A 20,413-nucleotide genomic window follows, 5' to 3' on the forward strand; every position below is an offset into this window, starting at 1 on the left:
AGGAGTTAAAGATCAGCCTGGGCAACATCAGGAGATCTACTCTCTACAAAAAATTTTAGAAAATTAGCCAGGCATTGTGGCACACGCCTGTGGTCCCAGCTATTTGGGAGGTTAGGTGGGAGAATCACTTGAGCCGGGGAGGTTACAGTGATCCGTGATCATGCCACTATGCTCCAGCCTTGATGACAGAGTGAGACCCTGCCTCAAAAAGATAAAAGTGAAGAAATTTAAAAAGGATCAGGAACGTGTGTGTGTGTGTGTGTGTGTTTGATTTGGGTATGGGAAAGTGAGAAGAGGCAGTTGAAGAACTTTTTTCCCTCTATTGGCAGAAAAGGGCCAGGCAGCCACAACCACAAGCAAAAGTAGGTTAGAGAAACTTGTTATTAAATTTATTTTTCTTTAAATATGTAACTTTCTCCCACCCTCACCCACTCCAGGGAGGAACAGAAAATCCCCACCCCCTTCCATTCTGGGGATTTCGTATCTAAAGTCTGAGAGGTGAGGATGAAGTATAAAAATACTATTTACAAAGGGAAGGAGGTATCTGTTGCTTAACCATAGACACCCCCATCCCCACACCCCTTTTGATCAAAAAAAAAAAAAAACAAAAGGCCCCTAGGAATCAATTTAAGTATAGAACTAGCCCTCCTCTAGAGCGGCCCGCAAACCTCAACATGGAATAGGAAGCTCCGAGATTAACTGAGGAAGAGATCGAATGGATAGCACCGTGGGTCCTGGCAGGGGAAGGGCCCTCTCTTACCCTGGAGTCAGCCGGCGCCGGCCAGCCTTTGTTTCCATAGGTCCCATGTAAACACTGACATTTTCCTTTATGTCCCTGCTCTTCTGTTTCATACAGAGCCTCCCTCGCCTCCCGTGGAGGCGCTTGGTTCCTTGATCTTTCCTTCCTTCCCTTCTAACCTTTCTCCAGAAGGAGTGGGAAGGGGAGGGAAGGTTGTAGAGAGGTAAGAGCCCATCTCATCCCTTCTGGGTCAGGGCAGCTCATCCTCCTAAGGGGAGCCTTGAAAGAGGACTTTCTCCATGTTCTTGATTGGGGTGGACACCTTCCCCCAGAACAGGGACAAGGCAGGTAGATAGTCCAGTACCAGGAGACAGTGGTCTTGATGGGTGAGACCACCAGCATGGAGTAGCAGGGAAGGCGGCTTCAGGAGGCAGGAAGTGGGGGCACATCTGGCACTGGTCTCACACTGAGAGTGGAAGCCCAGCCCTAGACCACCCTTCTCATCACAGGAAAGTGATCATCATCACCCTACAGTCCTGTTGGTTGGAGCTGTGCAGAGGGATCAGGCATCCATGAGGCAAGAGGTCTTCTCCAGGTCTCGGTGTAGCCGCAGCGCTCACACCAGCTCATCCAATAGAATCCCAATGTTCTGCGTGGCCTCTGAGGGACCAGCAATGGGCTTGTTACACATGGGACAGACACAGCGAACTTCCAGCCATTTCACCAGACACCTGGGAACAAATGAAGAATGGTAATCTCTAACAAGACAGACCACACTGTTCCAGTTGTCTCTCAAAACAAGAATATCCTGTGGTGGCTCACACCTGTAATCCCAGCACTTTGGGAGGCTGAGGCAGGTGGATCACCTGAGGTCAGGAGTTCGAGACCAGCCTGGCCAACATGGTGAAACCACATCTATACTAAAAATACAAAAATTAGCCAGGCATGGTGGTGGACACCTGTAATCCCAGCTACTTGGGAGGCTGAGGCAGGAAAATTGCTTGAACCTGGGAGGCAGAGGTTGCAGTGGGCTGAGATCGTGCCATTGCACTCCAGCCTAGGCAACAAGAGCAAAACTCCATCTCAAAAAAAAAAAAAAAAAGAATATCCCTATCCCTGTCCCAACCTAATCCCTCTGGGCTTTGCTCGGTGTTTACGTAGGACCTGGGGCCTCACTGACAAAGGGCAAATAGAAAGTGGCAGAGACTGGAAGTTTCCAGAAGATGCTCCCTGATTATTTCTCCTTCGACACGCACCCTGGACACATTCCCACTTACTTGCGGTGAAAGGCGTGTTGGCACGGGAGCACGCCTAACTCATCCTTCCCCTTGAAGTCTTCCAGACAGACTGCACAGGTCTGCTGCAGAGAGAAAAGAGCAGGTGTGTGAGGAACTGGGGAAGCATATCACTTATTCATCCCCAGACAAGAAAACTAAGCTCTAGCCTAGTCTGTTCTACCAGGCAGAGAAACTTTTTAGCCATCCTTTACAAAACTGTATTGATGGCATGGCAGTCATTAACCATATGTGGCTGTTTAAATTTAAATTAAACAAAATTAGATGAAATTATAAATTCGGTCCCTCAGTTACACTCACCACATTTCAAGTGCTCAACAAACACATGGTGCTAATGGTTTCCATATTGAATGGCGCAGATATTATTCCTATTATTACAGAAGTTTCCACTGCACTGGAAAGTACTGTCCTAAAAGAATGGTTTTCAATCCTTTCTTGTCCAATATACATTTGGTGATGTGGCACTTAATACCAGCTAGAGGTAAGGATGAGGGCATGGTATATGTGATCAGTTATTATTATTTTTTTTTTTTTGAGACAGAGTTTCACTCTTGTTGCCCAGGCTGGAGTGCAATGGTGCAATCTCAGCTCACTGCAACCTCCACCTCCCAGATTCAAGCAATTCTCCTGCCTCAGCCTCCCAAGAAGCTGGGATTACAGGCATGTGCCACTACACCCAGCTAATTTTGTATTTTTTGTATAGATGGGGTTTCACCATGTTGGTCAGGCTGGTCTCAAACTCCTGACCTCAGGTGAGCCACGCACCTCGGCCTCCCAAAGTGCTGGGCTTATAGGCGTGAGCCACCACACCCAGCCCAGTTACATTCTTTAAATCCAGACTTCCCACATATTAACTCCCTTGATCTCAGTTGAATTATTCTTCGAGAGAAAGGCTTGGGAAACATCTGCACTTGCTGAGGCGTAATAGACAAAATAAGGCCATGTCTAGGCAATCTCATGTTTAGTGAACTGTGATTCTTCCCACTCCCAGAGAACCACAAACATGCTCTGAGTAGGAGTGTCTGTGGTCATGTACAGGAGCCTTGGGAAATGGGTTAGGTGACCTTAGAGGCATAGGTAGGAAAGGAACAGGATATGACTAATTCCTCAGGTCGGAGTTGAGGGGACTCAAGGAATTGGTGTATGGGTGGGAGTGGGGTGGGAGAGAAATGGCAGAGCCATGGGAATGAATACACTAGTCAGATCTAGTCTGTTAAGATGGGGTATATACAAAAGTAAAAGGACCTCATTTTCTATGGTAACGACCAGGACGTAGGGGCTGAACATAGGGAAAGTTAGCTGAATTCTGTCTATGGCATGAAAGGGTATGACCATCCTCCCGGTAAAATTTATGTATTGTGGGATTCCTGGGGCCGTGGGGCACTACTTATCTAAACCCTTCTGTGATCCCTTCATGTCGTCTGCCTGAGGCTGTTCCAGATGTAATCAATTCCACATATTAATTACTTGCTGAGATGTGTCTCTATTATTTGGCCAAAGGAGATACGAAGGCATGGACTAAGCAGTTTTCTGAAAAGCATCCAGGCAGAGAACTGGAGCAAGGTGCTGTCTGCCTTACCTGCTGGGGCCCTCCTGCACACTCTCCTGGCACACTTACCCCATATAATTGTAACTTCTTGGCATCACCTTTAAGCACCACCTGAAAAGAAAGAGGAGGCATGATGACCAAAGAAGAACCAACCACTGGGGCCAGCCAGGTAGTATCAACCAATGAAGGGAGTCCCCTGGACTGCCTGGGGCAAGCCAGACTTCAGACACTGAAGGGTTTAGCCTCAGGGAGGCCCAGAGGTGAGGCCAGGGGGATTCCTGCCCAGGAGAGTCTGAGCCTGCCCTCCTTGCCTCTTCGTAACAGGTCAGGCAGAGAAGGAAGCTTCTGGGAAACACACAGCACTTTACCTCCTTATATCCGTATCGCTCACTCTGTGCCTGGTTCCGGAGTTTGCTGGGGGAAAGAGAGAAAAATTGGAGAAAGCTGGTTAAACAGAATGATTCAAAGTAGGAGAGGCTGGCTGGCTGCTTGGGCATTCTTCCGAGGGAAGGGAGGGGTGCTTGTCCCATACACACCACGGGGCATACTTTGGACTTATGTGGGCCAACAAGGGTTGATGAAGGACTAAGACTCTTACTCAGGTTTGACAGCCTCAAAATTCACCACCAGGTCTCATACACAGATTGGGGGACCCTCCAGCACAGCATCCCCAAATAGCTCATTCATTCACCCTGCATTTTTCTGGTCAGCAAATTCCTTCAGTCACCCAAACGATATAGAAATCAACACTGTGTTTACTGAGTGTGCAGAAGTTAGACAGATATGCATAAAAGGGTTATTTCCATTAAGCCAGGATAGCAGAATAAGTCTCTGTTGACCCTAGGGAATTTTCCACCCGGAGAACATAAGTATTCTGGAACCAAAGCACACTCTTCCCTTCACTGTGCCAGATAACACAACACAGACGATGCCTCCTTTGTTTTCTTCTTTTCATTTTAAGCTGGTGGCCTGCATACGGGCTGACTCTTAATGGCCAAAACATGGCATGCCATTACTAATGGCAATAGCATAATATAATGGTTATGAAGCACTTGCTATGTGTCGCTGGAACACTTAACACATTCATGTATGTTCTAATGATTCCAAACTCTAAGAGTGAGATACCTTCGCTTTTATAGATAAGAAAAATAAAGCCTGGCTGGGTGCGGTGGCTCATGCCTGTAATCCCAGCACTTTGGGAGGCCGAGGCAGGTGGTCACTTGAGTTCGAGACCAGCCTGGCCAACATGGTGAAACCCTGTCTCTACTAAAAATACAAAATGAGCTGGTGTGGTGGCGCATGCCTGTAATCCCAGCTACTCAGGAGACTGAGATAGGAGAATCGCTTGAACCCGGGAGACGGCGGTTGCAGTGAGCTGAGATTGCGCCATTGCACTCCAGCCTGGGCAACAAGAGCGAAACTCTGTCTCAAAAAAAATAAAAAGAAAAAGAAAAATGAAGCTCAAAGAAGTGAATTTATTTGCCTAAACATCACAGAGCTAATTGGTAGCAAGAGTCTGGATTTGAATCAAAGTTGGTGTGATGACAGAGTCCAAGCTCTTTACCATATAATGTGGTCTGTTCCCCTAATCAGGTGGAATACATCATAGTCCTGAGAATACGATTTGGTCCTGGGACACACCCTACCTTTTATTAAGTTTACAACTCTGAATGGCTTGCTGTGCAAATGGCCGAGACCATAATTATACACTGGATTTTGTGCCATATTATTTTCAAGGAAGGAGTGGAGGATCTTACCTGCTGAACTCTGCAGGTAGCTTTAGAATGCCTCCCGTATGTGGGTTGGGTGGGATGGCTCACGCCTGTAATCCCAGCATTTTGGGAGGCCGAGGTGGGCAGATTGCTTGAGCTCAGGAGTTTGAGACCAGCCTGGGCAACATGATGAAACCCCATCTCTACAAAATGTACAAAAATTTACAGGGCAATTCACATGGCATGGTGGCGTGCACCTGTAATCCCAGCTACTCAGAAGGCTGAGGCATAAGAATCGCTTGAAACCAGGAGGCGAAGGTTGCAGTTAGCAGAGGATCGCACCACTGCACTCCAGCCTGGGTGACAGAGCAAGACCCTGTTTCAAAAAAAAAAAAAAAAAAAAAAAGAATGCCTCCTGTATGTGTGCTGTGGGGGAACTTTATGGAACTTTTCCTGGTGATCACTTCTTAACACAGTCCTGGGTTATTTGGAAGGAAACATAGAAACCCAGCAAGCCAGGAGAAGCAGGAAACTTCAGTCTGAGGACCAAATCCAGCTCACTACTTGTTTTTGCAGGGTCCACAGGCTAAGAGTGGTTTTTATTCTTAAATGGTTGAAAACAGAAATAAAGAATAATGCCAAGTCAGGTAGATTGCTTGAGGCCGGGAGTTTGAGACCAGCCTGGGCGACACAGTGAGAACTTGTCTCTTTGAAAATAAATAAACAAAAGAAAATTAGCCAGGTATGATGGTGCATGTCTGTAGTCCTGGCTACTTGGGGGGTCTGAGGCTGAAGGGTCACTTGAGCCCAAGAGTTCAGAGGTTACAATGAGCTAGGATTGCCCCCACTGCACTCCAGGCTGGACAACTGAGTGAGACTCTGTCAAAAAAAATGTTTTTAAATAAGCAATTAAAATAAATAAACAAATGAGTGGATAGATGGATGACTGACCCAAGTCAATAAAAGGAAGGCTCCAATCACAAACAGCCCCAGTGGAAGGGAGTAGGGTGAGAAGCTGAAGCTGCTCCCTGGGTAATGGAAGAGGCAGAAGACGGGGGCAGAGCCAGGCCCGCAGCACAGTGCATGGCAGATAAGATCAGGCTGCCAGCCTCCTCCATTGTTCCTGATGGGAAGTCAGGTGACCTGGCGAGGTTCATGTTCCCGGAGCCTCTTGAGAGCTTCAGTCCAAGTGGACTCACGCCACGGGCTTGGGCGCTGGGGCAGCACATCCACCGTGCCCTCCCCTCCCCCTCTTCCCACAATATCCTTTCTGCTTAAGGCAGGGCTGGGCTAAAGGCCTAACCAAGGCTCCCACTGTCCCATCCTTCACTTTGCAGAGAGCTCCTTGGTCCAGAAAAGGTCTTCGTATATACACGTGTCTCTGTCCCAATTTCCAAATGAGCAGGGCAGGACATGCCCAACGCTTAGGTGGCTACTGTTGCTTGACTGACACTGGGTTCAGCAGAGGTGGGAAGGAAGTGTTCCCATGGACAGGGAGCTCACAGCAGACTTGAGGGAGAAAGACACTGTTGCTCTGTTATGAGGTACGTGCAGAGTAAACAAGGAAGTGGTGAAAAGCCTGTGTTTTTAACTGTCTGGGGAAGGAGTGACTGCTATGCATCTTTGAGGCACCAATGTCTCACCTGCAATGTGGCTGTACTTACGTAGTAGATGCCGTCTTTTTCTGTTTTCTGTACCCCAGGCACCTAGAGTACCACTTCCCCACCCATCATGCCTCTTGTCTGGCTGGATCCTTTAGTGGTTTTGCCCAGGGATCCTCCAAAACTCAGAACAGGAAAGGGCTTCAGAGTTGCCCCCTCATCCTGCATATAGATTTCAGCTCAGAAAGGATGAGATCATGATGAAATGTGGCCGAAAAGCTTGCAAGGAAAACAGAGCAAAAAGCAAAAACCCTGGGCAATCCCAGCTGGGGACCTAGTACCAACCAGTCTGGACAGGTGGCCTTCTCAGCTGTTGGGTGAACGCAGCAACTAAAAATACCCCGATTTCAATGAGACCATTTCTAGCTGCTGCCAGTGGGCTCTCCCTTTCCTCTTTTCCCTTTTAGAACAAACAATGAGGCCAGGTCCTGAAAATAATGTTTCCCTTCCTGACTATTTGTACTTCCCCGGCCCCTCCATTCCTGTGTAGGGCAGAGGTCAGCTCTGAGAGAGGGGGAAGAATGAGTGAGGGGCTGGCCTTGGCCGCTGAGCTCACCAGGTCGGGAGCAGTGGGGCCTATTTTGGCTGAGGAGGAAACCGAGAAGCAAGGAGAGGAAGTGGTGGCTTCTGCGCCTGTGTGTCTTTCTATATATAGACATTCACAGGCTACCACGTACCAGTGGGCCTCTGAGACTGTGAAACTCCAGGGTCAGCAGGCTTCAGGCAGGCTACAGACCAGGGCAGGGTGACGAAGGAGCAGATTACCGAAGGAACAGGTGGTGCTCAGTAGCACCACAGTGGGGTCAGCTTTTAGCATCATGTGGTTACCGTTGTGTTTTTTGTGTTTTTTTTTTTTTGTTGTTGTTGTTTTTTTGAGATGGAGTTTCACTCTTGTTGCCAGGCTGGAGTCCAATGGCATGATCTTAGCTCACTGCAACCTCCACCTCCTGGGTTCAAGTGATTCTCCTGCCTCAGCCTCCCAAGTAGCTGGGATTACAGGTGCCTGCCACGGCACCCAGCTAATTTTTGTATTTTTGGTAGAGACAGGGTTTCACCATATTGGTTGGGCCAGTCTCGAACTCCTGACCTCAGGTGATCCACCTGCCTCAGCCTCCCAAAGTGCTGGGATTACAGGCGTGAGCCAACACGCCCGGCCCTATTCTGTTCTTTGACTACAGCCAAAGAAAAAGAAATCAGCAATCCACAGCTCTCCAGCCTGTCCTTCTGCAAGCACTGATCCTGATCTGCAAGGGGGTGGTCGTGGAGCCTATAGCGGCTCCTCTACTTCAAGGAATATGACTCAAAAGGCAAACACTTGGAAGGACTCGGCAAGACCCTAGCTCATTGCTACCGGACTTGTCCACCTCTGTATCTTCCTCTATGTATCACCTTGGCAGATCCTGAACTGTCTGAGCATGAAGTTCCTCATTTATAAAGTGGGCTAATACCTATACTGAGGATTAAGTGAGCTAAATGTTTTTTCAAATGCTGACCACAACGCCTGGCCTATGGAAAGCCCTTGGTAAAGAGTGACTAAAGGCCGGGCACGGTGGCTCACGCCTGTAATCCCAGCACTTTGGGAGGCTGAGGCAGGCAGATGGCTTGAACTCAGGAGTTTGAGACCACCTTGGGTGACATGGTGAAACCTCATTGCTACAAAAAATATAAAAATTATCCACAAAAAATTTAAAAAATTAGTCGGGCATGATGGCACATGCCTGTACTCGGGAGACTGAGTTGGGAGGATGGCTTGGGCCCAGGAGGTGGAGGTTGCAGTGGGCCGAGATCTTACAACTGCACTCCAGCCTGGGCAACAGAGCAAGACCCTGTCTCAAAAAAAAAAAAAAAAAAAAGGAAAGAAAGAAAACCTAAGGTCACACCTATTATTGGTTGATTTAGGAAATGAACCCTGGTCATCCACCTCCTAGCCTAGAGTAGTTTTCTCTAGGTCATTTTTGTAGAGATGGAGTTTTGTTTCCCAGGCTGGTTTCAAACTCCTAGACTCAAGCGACTCTCCTGCCTTGACCTCCCAAAGTGCTACAATTACAGGCAAGGGCCATGGTGCCTGGCCTAGATGGTCTCTTGAAGCTCTTTGCCGCTTGGCATGTGTATGCCTCTGTGTGTGTGTGGTGGGCAGGGGGAGCAGGGAGGAAAGGGACCAAGGAAAGTTGGTTTTACAAACCCCTCTCAGCCTCATCATAAAGAAATCTTTGGTATTTGGTATCTCTTCATCCCTGTCTCCAGGATTTAAGTGTGAACTGCTTAACACGGGTGTGCGGGAGTGGGCAGGTTGGTGGTCAGGAAGAATTCGAGGAAAAAACCAGACTTCAGGAAAGGGGAGGAGACAGGAAGAGAGGAGAGATACCAGAAATCTACCCTCACCTCCACTTAATGGTTAGATGCAATCTTCAGACTCAATTGTACAAGAGGGAAGATAAACCAATACCTCCTCTGCATAGATTTTTATGTGGAAAATTCTAGTTTCAGGGACCTGTGTGAAAAGTTCTGAGAAAGAACAGGTCCAAGGTAGCAGCTGGGAGTGGTGGGGAGATGTGCCTGAGGGCACTTCCCATTCTTAGAGGGAGCTCTTCCAGCCTTGGGGAAGATGGACTAGTATCTGCCTCTCTTGTAGCTGCCTTCCAGCAAAGCACTCAAACCCAGAAGGGCATCTTAGGAATAAAGCCAGCAAAGCCTTTTCCTTAATCTTAATTTAATCTTCTTAAATTATTTGATCAGTTACCAGCCCAGACCCCAGCTGATGTCTACCCAAGCATTTGGTAATGTGTGGGTGGCGGGGGAGACAGCTAATGGCCACAATGGCCCTAAAGATTACTAGCATGCCCTACTGGCCAGGGATGTTCAATATTCTCCAATGTACAGAACTGTCCCATACAATGAGGAATTGTCAATGCCAACAGTAAACCCCAGTCAGAAACACTACTACTTTGATTCCCATTCTAAATACCAGTCATGCTCAAAATTTTTTATAGAAAACAGCCACCAGAGGCCGAGCACGAGGGCTCATGCCTGTAATCCCAGCACTTTGGGAGGCCGAGGCGGGTGGTTGACTTGAGGTCAGGAGTTCGAGACCTGCCTGGCCAATGTGGCAAAACCCCGTCTCTACTAAAAATACAAAAATAAAAATTAGCTAGGCATGCACCCATAATTCCAGCTACTAGGGAGGCTGAGGCAGGAGAACCGCTTTAACCTAGGAGGCAGGGGTTGCAGTGAGCCAAGGCTGTGCCACTGCACTCCAGCCTGGCTGATGAAGTGAGACACCATCTAAAAAAAAAGGAAAGAAAAAGTGAAAAAAAAAAAAAAAACAGCCACCAGTTCCCATGTCCTTCAGCAAGAGATAGAGAAAGCGTTCCTGGAGTGTGGCGAGCCCTGCCACACTCCAGGTCTTCTCTTGGATACCTAAGCAATTAAGAATAAATGACAGTTTTTTAGGTTTGTTTTGGTTTTGGTTTTTTCCACTCTCAAAAATAAGAGCTTATAAGGCAGAATAAACAAGTAGCTCTGGCCAGGTGTGGTGGCTCATGCCTGTAATCCTAGCACTTTGGGAGGCTGAGGTGGGTAGATCACTTGAGCTCAGGAGTTCGAGACCATCCTGGTCAACATGGTGAAACCCCATCTCTACTAAAAACACAGAAACTAGCCAGGCATGGTGGCATGGGCCTATAATCCCAGCTACTTGGGAGGCTGAGGCAGGAGAATTGCTTGAACCCAGGAGGTGGAGGTTGCAGTAAGCTGAGATTGCACTACTGCACTCCAGCCTGAGCATCTCAAAAAAACAAAACAAAAACCAAGTAGCTCTCCAGACACCGGCTTGCTTCCTAATAGTAGTATCTGGAGGGCTGACAACAGGTCCCAGGAGGGCAAAGGAACATGACGCTGGCATAACTGATGCCCACCTGTTTCCGACCACCCAAAGGGCATGAGTAGGAACAGAGACAGACAGACAAGGAAGGGACCACTAACTTTATTACTCAGTCACACAGTAATTCTAGGCAACCTTCGAATAACTGGCAAGGAGGTGGGATGCAGCCCAACCCGTGGTGACCTTATATGCTCAGGAACAACTTGATAGGCTAATGTAAATAGAAACACCAGACCCTCAGGGGCCTAGAGAAGGGCAGGCTCAGCCATGTCCTCAAAGTGGTGGCTCCAGTATAAGACTGGTGACTCTGCTGTGGGACCCTCGCTCAGCTTACCCCACAGCCCTGGTCTCCTCCCTCCTGCTGGACTCCCACCCCTGTCAGCCAGGGATCCACGCACCTGATAAAATAGCAGCAGAAGATAAGGCTGAGCATGAAGACAAAGATGCCTGTGCCGAAGATGACCATATAGATGTTGAGCGGAAGGTCTTGGAAACTGATGGGTGGCATCGAGCAGGACTTGTTGGTGCTAACCAGTCCCAGGCCACAGAAACACCCTGCAAAGGGAGAGAAAAAAAAATCATTAGGGTTGGAAATTTACTGCTGGGCTGATAGCACTGTGTCAGCAGGATAGAAATAACTGGCAGGCTCTGGGCACCTAAGCCTCAGATTCAGTGGCTCCAGTTTTATATCCTAGTTCTAACACTTACTAGCTATGTAATCTTGAGTAAATCTGATCTACAAAATTGAATACTATCCAAAATACTTAAAACAATATCCCCATCTAAGGGATAATAAATTCAGGCAAGCTGGGTGTGGTGGCTCACGCCTGTAATCCCAGTACCTTGGGGAGGCTGAGGCAGGTGATCTCGAGGCCAAGAGTTCAAGAGCAGCCTGGCCAACATACAAGACCCCCATCTCTAAAAAAAAAAATAGAAAAATTAGCTGGGCATGGTAGCACATGTACTACCATGTAGTCCCAGCTACTCAGGAAGCTGAGGTGGGAGGATCACTTGAGCCCAAGAGTACAAGGCTGCAATGAGCGGTGATTACACCACTGCACACCAGCCTGGGTGACAGCATGAGACCCAATCTCTATTTTTAAAAATTAAAAAAAGAATTTAGGCAATAGGCAGAAACTGGAGAACTTAATTCCATTAAGTAGGAGCCCATATTGCCTTAGCTGAGAAAATATTATTTGGGTTCCAACTCCCCCATCTCTAGCTGGCCATATGACCTTTAAGAAATTACCTCTAAGCTTCACTTTGTTATATGAAAACAAGCAAAATAGAGAGAGGACTGAAAATGAGCGCGTAAGAAAATATGCTTTGTAAATTGCAAAGGACAATTGCAAAGGTCATTTGTCATTATTAAGCCACCTGCTCCAGAAGACAAGCTGTGCCAGGACTAGAATAGAAATCGTTCACTCCAAGTCCTGGGCCAGCATTCCAGAAAGTGGTGATGGGGGTGGGGAGGAGGTTGCAACTTCCCTTACTGTGGTCACCTTCCCTCTTTCTCCTCAAAGCCTCAATGTGTGGTCCCAATGGCAGCAGCATCTTCTGGGAGCTTTTTAGAAACGTATATTCTCGCGTCCATCCCGGCCTAACTGAATCAGGACCTATGCTGTTTTTTTTTTTTGTTTTTTTTTTTTGAAACAGAGTCTTGCTCTGTCACCCAGGCTGGAGGGCAGTGGGGTGATCTTGGCTCACTGCAACCCCCACCTCCCAGGTTCAAGCGATTCTCCTGCCTCAGTCTCCCGAGTAGCTAGGATTATAGGCGGACGCCACCACACCCGGCTAATTTTTGAATTTTTAGTAGAGGTGGGGTTTCACCATGTTGCCCAGGCTGGTCTCCAACTCTTGACCTCAGGCGATCCACCCACTTTGGCCTCCCATGGTGCTGGGATTACAGGCATGAGCCACAGCACCTAGCCAGGACCTACATTTTAACAAGCTCCTCAGGTGATTCCCCTGCACATTCAGTTTGAAAAGCACTGGCCAGCCACTAGATGCATCCCTTCTCACGGGGCTTAGCGATAAATACTGACTGGCCTACTCATCATGATAGTCACCTCTCCCTTCCCCCCCTTGCCAGTATTTGGTGTTCAGGTGGGTACGTGACCAGGTTCTAAGCAAAGAAACAAAGAGATCTGATGGAAAAGGAACTTTGCTTGTTTGTTTTTGGAGACAAGGTCTCACTCTGTCTCTGCAGGCTGGAGTGCAGTGGTGTAAACATGCCTCACTGTAGCCTCCAACTCCTGGCCTCAAGGAGATCCTCCTGCCTCAGTTCCACAAAGTGCTGGGACTATAGGCATGAGCCACTGCACCTGGCAGGTTCTTTTTTTTCGGGGCAGGAGGGGTCATGTCTCTCAGAGACACCTAGAATTGTGATAGCCAAGCTGTAGCTGGAAAGAGCAGCCTAGTAGAAAGTCAAATGGCTTGACCAGGCATGGTGTCTCACGCCTGTAATCCCAGTACTTCGGGAGCCCGAGGCGGGTGGATGGCTTGAGGTCAGGAGTTCGAGAGCAGCCTGGCCAACATGGTGAAACTCCATCTCTATTAAAAAATTAGCTGGCAGCCGGGCGCGGTGGCTCACGCTTGTAATCCCAGCACTTTGGGAGGCCGAGGCGGGTGGATCACGAGGTCAGGAGATCGAGACCACGGTGAAACCCCGTCTCTACTAAAAATACAAAAAAAAATCAGCCGGGCGTGGTGGCTGGCGCCTGTAGTCCCAGCTACTCGGAGAGGCTGAGGCAGGAGAATGGCGTGAACCCGGGAGGCGGAGCTTGCCGTGAGCCGAGATCGCACCACTGCACTCCAGCCTGGGTGACAGAGCGAGACTCCGTCTCAAAAAAACAAACAAACAAACAAAAAACAAACAAACAAACAAAAAATTAGCTGGGCATGGTTGCACACATCTGTAATCTCAGCTACTCGGGAGGTTGAGGCAGGAGAATCACTTGAACCTGGGAGGTGGAGGTTGCAAGTGAGCTGACATGGTGCCACTGTACTCCAGCCTTGGAGACAGAGCAAGACTCCATCTAAAAAAAAAAAAAAAAGGTCAAATGGCTGAGGATGGCAGAAGGGAAAGCGAAAGAGGGGAGTCCTTGATGAAAGGGAGAGCTGGAATTTGCTGTCCACCTGCTACATCCTAAGCACATTCTCATGCTATCAATTTAATCTTTGTACTGCCACAGTAAAGGTTACTTCCCCCACCAATGGGAAAAAGACTCAATCATTTAGTAACTCGCCCACAGTCAAATAGCTAGGAAAGCCCAGCTCCAAAGGGTTCTCTGTACCCAGGCCTTGGGTTCTAGGCACTTTCCTGACATCTTGGTTAGGAGCCAGGATGCATTCACATGCCACAGAATTCTATATGCTAATGACCAGTGCTACCACAGCTCAGCAGAAGGTGGCTTGAAAGACTGGAAGTCAACTTGGACATCAGTCCTCTTCATCCCTTACTGATGACTATATAACGAGCCTCCATTCAAACCTCTTTCAGACTGTGCCCAATTCTACCGCCACAGCCCTATTGTAAACACTCATCACCTCCTACTGTTTCCTAGTTGATGTCATCCCTGTTTCTAGTTCCTTCTCTCATTTACCCCACATGCCTGACACATCCTCCTAGTTGCCTTTCTTTTTTTTTTAATTTTTTTTTAGACAGTCTTACGCTGTGTCACCCAGGCTAGAGTTCAGTGGCACTATCTTGGCTCACTGCAACCTCTGCCTTCTGGGTTCAAGCAATCCTTCTACTTCAGCTTCCTGAGTAGCTAGGACTATAGGTGTACACCACCACGCCCAGCTAGTTTTTGTATTTCTAGTAGAGACTGGGTTTCACCATGTTGGACAGGCTGGTCTTGAACACCTGACCTCAAGTGATCCACCTGTCTTGGCCTCCCAAGAAAGTGCTGGGATTGCAGTGTATGAGCCACTGTGCCCCGCCCCCTCCTAGTCGTTTTGATCTTGTATTTTACAAACTCATGACTGGCTTCAAGTCCTCCTAAAACATTCACCCTGTCCCTTCACAACTTCCTACTTAAAAGTTCTCCAATACTACCCCATGTGGGCCAGTCTTTTTCACTATTTCTTGTACAATCTTGTCCTTGTCTGCTCCCCTGTCTTTGTTTACACAGCTTTCCCTGCCTGAAACGCTCTCTCTGAGGCCCATCAAGCCTGTGATAGTCCAATAACCTCTCTTCCTTGAATTCTACAGCACTCATGACCTCCATCATTTGTTCTGGCCCCTGCTTACTCAGTTAACTGTCTTACATCGTTCCTAGCATTAAGTTACTTTAACTCAAATGTGCATTAATCATTGATTATATGGTAAGTACTATTAAAAGAAAGCACAGGCCGGGTGTGGTGGCTCACACCTGTAACTCCAGCACTTTGGGAAGCTGAGGCAGGAGGACCGCTTGAGGCCAGAAGTTCAAGACTAACCTAGGCAACATAGTAGGACCCCACCTCTACAAATAATAATAATGATAAATTAGCTGGGTGTGGTGGTAAGTGCCTATAATCCCAGCTACTCAGGAGGCTGAGATTGGAGAATCACTTGAGTCTGAGAGATCGAGGCTGCAGTGAGCCATGATTGCACCACTGCACTTAGCATGGGCCACAGAGTAAGACCTTGTCTCAAAAAAAAAAAAAAAAGATTAGATGATCTTACCACATAGGAAAAGAAGACACAAAGATTTTCACCATAGAAAGTGAGGCTCAGGCCAGGCGCAGTGGCTCACGCCTGTAATCCCAACACTTTGGGAGGCTGAGGTGGCAGATCACCTGAGGTCGGCAGTTCAAAACCAATGTGGCTAACACGGTGAAACCCCATCTCTACTAAAATACAAAAATTAGCTGGGTGTGGTGTCTGGCACCCATAATCCCAGCTACTCGGGAGGCTGAGGCAGGAGAATTGCTTCAACCTGGGAAGCGGAGGTTGCAGTGAGCCGAGATCGCACCACTGCACTCTAGCCTGGGCAACAGAGAGAGACTCCAGTCTCTAAACAAAACAAAATAAAAAATCTGGGCATGGTGGTACACACCTGTAGTCCCAGCTACTCGGGAGGCCGAGGCAGGAGAATTGGTTGAACCCAGGAGGCAGAGGCTGCAGTGAGCTGAGATCGCGCCACTGTGCCCCAGCCTGGGCGACAGAGCGAGACTCCGTCTCAAGAAAAAAAGAAAAAAAAAAAAAAAAAAAGCCTGAACCCTCCTAGGTTTGCTCACTCCAACCTGGACTTTTGTATATTCTCCAGTGTCCGGCCTAGCCTAGAGTTTGGCTTGGTCTCAATAACTAGTTAATAGATAAGTAATTCCCCATTTTCTTAAAATAACCTGGTCCCCTTGGCAAAACCTCCCACTTCAAAGCAGCAGGACTGATGTTTGGGAAAATTGCCCAGAAACTGCCCTCCGCTAATGGATCACCAGTCAACCAGCAAGTGTTATTGAGGGCTTGCTTTATGCACTGACCTACACATTGTGGGAAAACAGAAAGTAAAAGTTCTTGTTGTGAAAGACTTTTTGATTAAGTTGAAATGAAAGAAATAATTAGTTACTAAACTTTGCTGTGCCCAACAGGAAGTTCCTGGTGTCTAGGCTCTAGTAGGGGTTAGAGAGAAAGTGGTTTTCACCACCACTCCCCACCCAAATATTTACTTTCTGTGGGTCGAAGAAGAACAATTTTCCTTGAGGACATCATGGCAGACTGGCTAGACTGACAAACTTCAGTCTATGCTGGAAAAGGGGCTCAGGACTTCCCTTCCAACAAGACCTGGTGCTCCCAGCTGTTTTCTCACCTCCGTCCTCAGCAGTATTTGATGTTACAAGAGGGTCTAACCATCCATTTCCTTAGTTCTTCCAGGCACCTTTTATGAGCTGAAACCTCCTCTGGTTTCCAGTTCTGGGAACTTGCAGAACCTGGTCAGAGCTATTACAGAGGATATCTGTGCACTCCACAAGCACGATGGTCCCCGCAAGTCCTCTGATCAGTTTATCCCCACCATCTTATCCTGCCTGATAAAGGCTTCCCCTTTATCTCCCACTGATTGAATCAGTGAGCTTGGTATTTCACGTGATAAAGAGGTCGGTGGGAAGAGCATAGTCAAGAGGAGATGGTTCATTTGCTTGTGTTACCATTAAAGAAATGGCAAAATAGTCCACTGGTCAAAAGCTGACACTGTAGTAAGTTTTTCTTTAAAACTATATAAGGACAGAGAATACCAGCCCCAGGAAAGGGGTTCCAGGTAGTTTCTGAAGGGGGGGAGGGGTTGCTTCTTCACTGGAGTCAAAGGACAGGATCTCTCAGTCACTTTTCTAAGAAGTGCAAAGAGGGCCAGACAAGGTGGCTGCTGCATGTAATTCCAGCATTTTGAGAGTCCATGGTGGGAGGATTGCTTGAGCCCAGGAGTTCAAGACCAGCACAGGCAATGTAGTGAAACCCTATCCCTAAAAAGTAGATTAATTAATTAATTAAAAATTAGCCAGTAGCCAGGTATGGTTGCACACACCTATGGTTCCAGCTATGCTGGAAGGCTGAGGCAGGAGGATCCCTTGAGCCTGGGAGTTGGAGGCTGCAGTGAGCCCTGATCATGCCACTGCACTCCAGCATGGTTGTCGGAGTGATACCCTCTCTCAAAAAAAAAAATTAAAGTAGGCTGGGCGCAGTGGCTCACGCCTGTAATCCCAGCACTTTGGGAGGCTAAGGTGGGCAGATCACCTGAGGTCAAAAGTTCAAGACCAGTCTGAACAACCTGGAGAAACCCCCTCTCCACTATCCACTAAAAATACAAAATTAGCCGGCCATGGTGGCACATGCCTGTAATCCCAGGTACTTGGGAAGCTGAGGCAGGAGAACCACTTGAACCCGGGAGGCGGAGGTTGTGGTGAGCCAAGATCGCACCATTGCACTCCAGCCTGGACAACAAGAGCGAAACTCAGTCTCAAAAAAATAAAAAATAAAAAATAAAAAAAATAAAGCAGCAAGTCTAAAATCTGATATGAAAAGGGGCTGCCCAGACAGGGCAGTGTTACTGACAGCTGCCTCATTTCTCCCTAAGTCTCTGTTCCATTGTTTCGGCCAACCTATGAAAGCACTGACATCAGAATGTCTCATCTCATCTGGCAGGCTGGGAGCAGGAATGACGTCAGACAAGGGCTGGCCAAGAAAGACCAGGGGATCTGGGAACTGCTTCTCTTTCCCAGCCAACGGGAATCTTTCCCAGATGCTAGGGTGCAAGGGCCTTCCTCAACCCTCATCCTCTGCCCCCTCTCCCACAAAACCGCCTATCACACACGGCTTGGTTCATTTTCAGGAAATGAGATCCGACCAGCAAAAGGAGGAAGGCGGGGTGGGGGGGACGGGGGGGGGTATACATGCTACCCAAACCCTGCCTTAAAACAAAGCCTCTTGACATAATTAATCCAAGATCTGGCAGGAGTCTACTCTCAAGAATGATTTTTTTCCCCCTGTAACTAGTTCGCTTACCATACTGAGAGATAAGGCCAACTGCTTCCCATCTCTCTCTCCCAGAAACTCTCCGAGCATCGGGACAATGCGGTCAAGGCTAGGACCCCAGGAGGACTGGAGGGGGTGGGGTGGGGGGCGATTAGTATCCAAGGTTTTGAAGTGTCCCGCTCAGAAACACCTTTCAGGTAGCTTGCTGAGGAATCAGACTCCAGCCTAACCCAGTATCACCTGAACCTCCAAAAAGCCTCAGGTGAAATGAACTAACTTAGAAGCATCACCCAGGCCTGGGGTGAAATGGGGGCGAGGGGTTGACGCGTCTGGAGGTGTGGCCTTCACTTGGGCTCAGGAGCAGACACCCCAATCTGGCCTCGGGGCCAGAAAGCACGGCTCCCGCCAGGCCAACCTCGCACCCCAGGGACAGCCGGGCGCGGAGCTCTCTGCAAGGGTTTATCAACTCAGAAAAACGGCTCTTTTTTTTTTTTTTTTTTTTAGATGGAGTTTTGCTCTTGTTGCCCAGGCTGGAGTGTAATGGCACGATCTCGGCTCACTGCAACCTCCGCCTCCTGGGTTCAAGCGATTCTCCGGCCTCAGCCTCCCAAGTAGCTGGGATTACAGGCATGTGCCACCACGCCCGGCTAATTTTGTATTTTTAGTAGAGACGGAGTTTCTCCATGTTGGTTAGGCTGGTCTCGAACTCCCGACCTCAGGTGATCCGCCCGCCTCGGCCTCCCAAAGTGCTGGAATTACAGGCGTGAGCAACCGCGCCTGGCCGAAAGCGACTCTTTAATCCAGTCTTCCACAGGCACCAAGCCACGCCAGCAGCCCGTGGGAAACCAACAAAGCCAGAGGAAGCCACCCCCGCGCCCCGTCCCGCACGCTGCACGGTATACATATTTACAATAGCCTGCAAAGTTTCAGGCCGGGAACTTGAGCTCCCTCTAGGAGATCCCAGCCCGAGTGCGGATTTAATTCTCCTCCAACAACCACAACAAAGAACAGAGTTTGAGCGCACAAAGGCAGGGGAAGGGGGTACAAGAGCGGGGCCGCCACACAAAGGCCGGGAACCCCTCGGCTCCCACGCCCCCGGCCCGCCGCCCGTCCGAAGGCCCCTTCCAGGCTCTGGAGTGAAACCTGGATAGTTTCAAATTCCGCGCTGTGCAGAGCAGAGTGGGGCGCCAGGACGCCTTCTCGACTGTCCCATTTCAGGAGAAACTTGGTTCCCGAGGGAGGACCAGCGCGCTGCTGTCCGACCTTGCTCCCAGCGCCGCGGCTCCCACCAGCCCCACGTAGTCTCGGCCCTCGCCCCGGGGACTCACCGTTACACCACTGGAATGGGTGCATCAATGAAGTCGCGGTTGGCTTCCTCGGGCGAACGGACGCAGGCGGGGTGCCAGGAAGGCGGGGTGGGAGCACTGGCGGCGTGAGGGGCCGCAGGCGGGGTCGGGGCAGCGCGCTGCAGCCGCCCTGCTGGAGAAGCCGAACTCCCTCCGGAGTCGGGGGCTTTGGCGAGGCCGGTGTTCAGCCCAACAAAGAGGGACGAGGAGGAAACAAACAGTCCCGCGGAGCAGAGCCGCACGGAGCGCACGCGCCAAGGGCCCCGGGCTGGGGGAATGTGGGGCGCCGCGGGGCGGGGGTGCCCGGGCGGCAGAAGCCCTCGGCCGGGGGAGGAGGGAAAAACCTTTGCCGGAGGCTCGGATCGGGTTCAGCAGCGCGGAGATGAGCTGGCTAGGGTTCCGAAACTGACACCCGGCGGTGCACACCCCCTCCCTTTTACTTCCCCCACCAGCCCCCAGGAAAACTCCGCCCCTTGTTCGTCACCCTCCCTCCGACCAATCGGAGCCTTTCTCCTGCCCCCGGCTATTATTTGCAGGCCCGGCCTCCCTTCCCTGGAAGCCGGGAGGATCTTCGCACCGTGGGCGCCTCACACTTTGTCTTCCCAGGGCTGGGGAAACTCCGGTCTGCAGAGAAGGGAGCGGCGACGTGCGATGCCCCGGGGTGGGGGCCCGCCTTTTGCTCAGGGACACCAAGGCAAAGGAACAATTACTGCCACATCGTTTTCGGCCTACAGATCTGTTATTTATTTACTTATGTATTTGGAGACAGAGTCTCCCT

The 20,413-nt window shown here is 49.3% G+C and overlaps 1 protein-coding gene across 2 annotated transcripts; it reads right to left on the reverse strand.

The window, feature by feature from the left end:
* Nucleotides 1-363: 363 nt before the first annotated feature.
* RNF122 (ring finger protein 122) lies at nucleotides 364-20,094 on the reverse strand. 2 transcript variants are annotated; one of them, XM_055295939.2, is made up of 6 exons: nucleotides 19,618-20,094; nucleotides 11,235-11,391; nucleotides 3,952-3,997; nucleotides 3,653-3,694; nucleotides 2,017-2,099; nucleotides 364-1,470 (listed from the first exon to the last, which is right to left on the reverse strand). In XM_055295939.2, exons 1-6 carry the CDS (start codon nucleotides 19,640-19,642, stop codon nucleotides 1,356-1,358), a joined length of 468 nt encoding a protein of 155 aa, XP_055151914.1. In that variant the 5' UTR covers nucleotides 19,643-20,094; the 3' UTR covers nucleotides 364-1,355. The 2 variants fall into 2 exon arrangements, with proteins under 2 accessions (XP_055151914.1, XP_063467543.1); XM_063611473.1 differs by having other exon boundaries at nucleotides 2,017-2,096; nucleotides 19,618-20,062.
* Between the last annotated feature and the right edge of the window lie 319 nt (nucleotides 20,095-20,413).

Source organism: Symphalangus syndactylus, chromosome 10 (genome assembly GCF_028878055.3).
Source record: "Symphalangus syndactylus isolate Jambi chromosome 10, NHGRI_mSymSyn1-v2.1_pri, whole genome shotgun sequence".
Classification (NCBI taxonomy): Eukaryota; Metazoa; Chordata; class Mammalia; order Primates; family Hylobatidae; genus Symphalangus; species Symphalangus syndactylus.

Excerpts from the sequence above, each read along its gene's own strand:
- RNF122 (XM_055295939.2), bottom strand. The coding sequence starts at position 19,642 with ATGCACCCATTCCAGTGGTGTAACG. Across the intron at positions 11,392-19,617 it reads CCCATTCCAGTGGTGTAACG|GGTGTTTCTGTGGCCTGGGA; the intron begins GTGAGTCCCCGG and ends CTCCCTTTGCAG. Across the intron at positions 3,998-11,234 it reads TTCTGCTGCTATTTTATCAG|CAAACTCCGGAACCAGGCAC; the intron begins GTGCGTGGATCC and ends TCTTTCCCCCAG.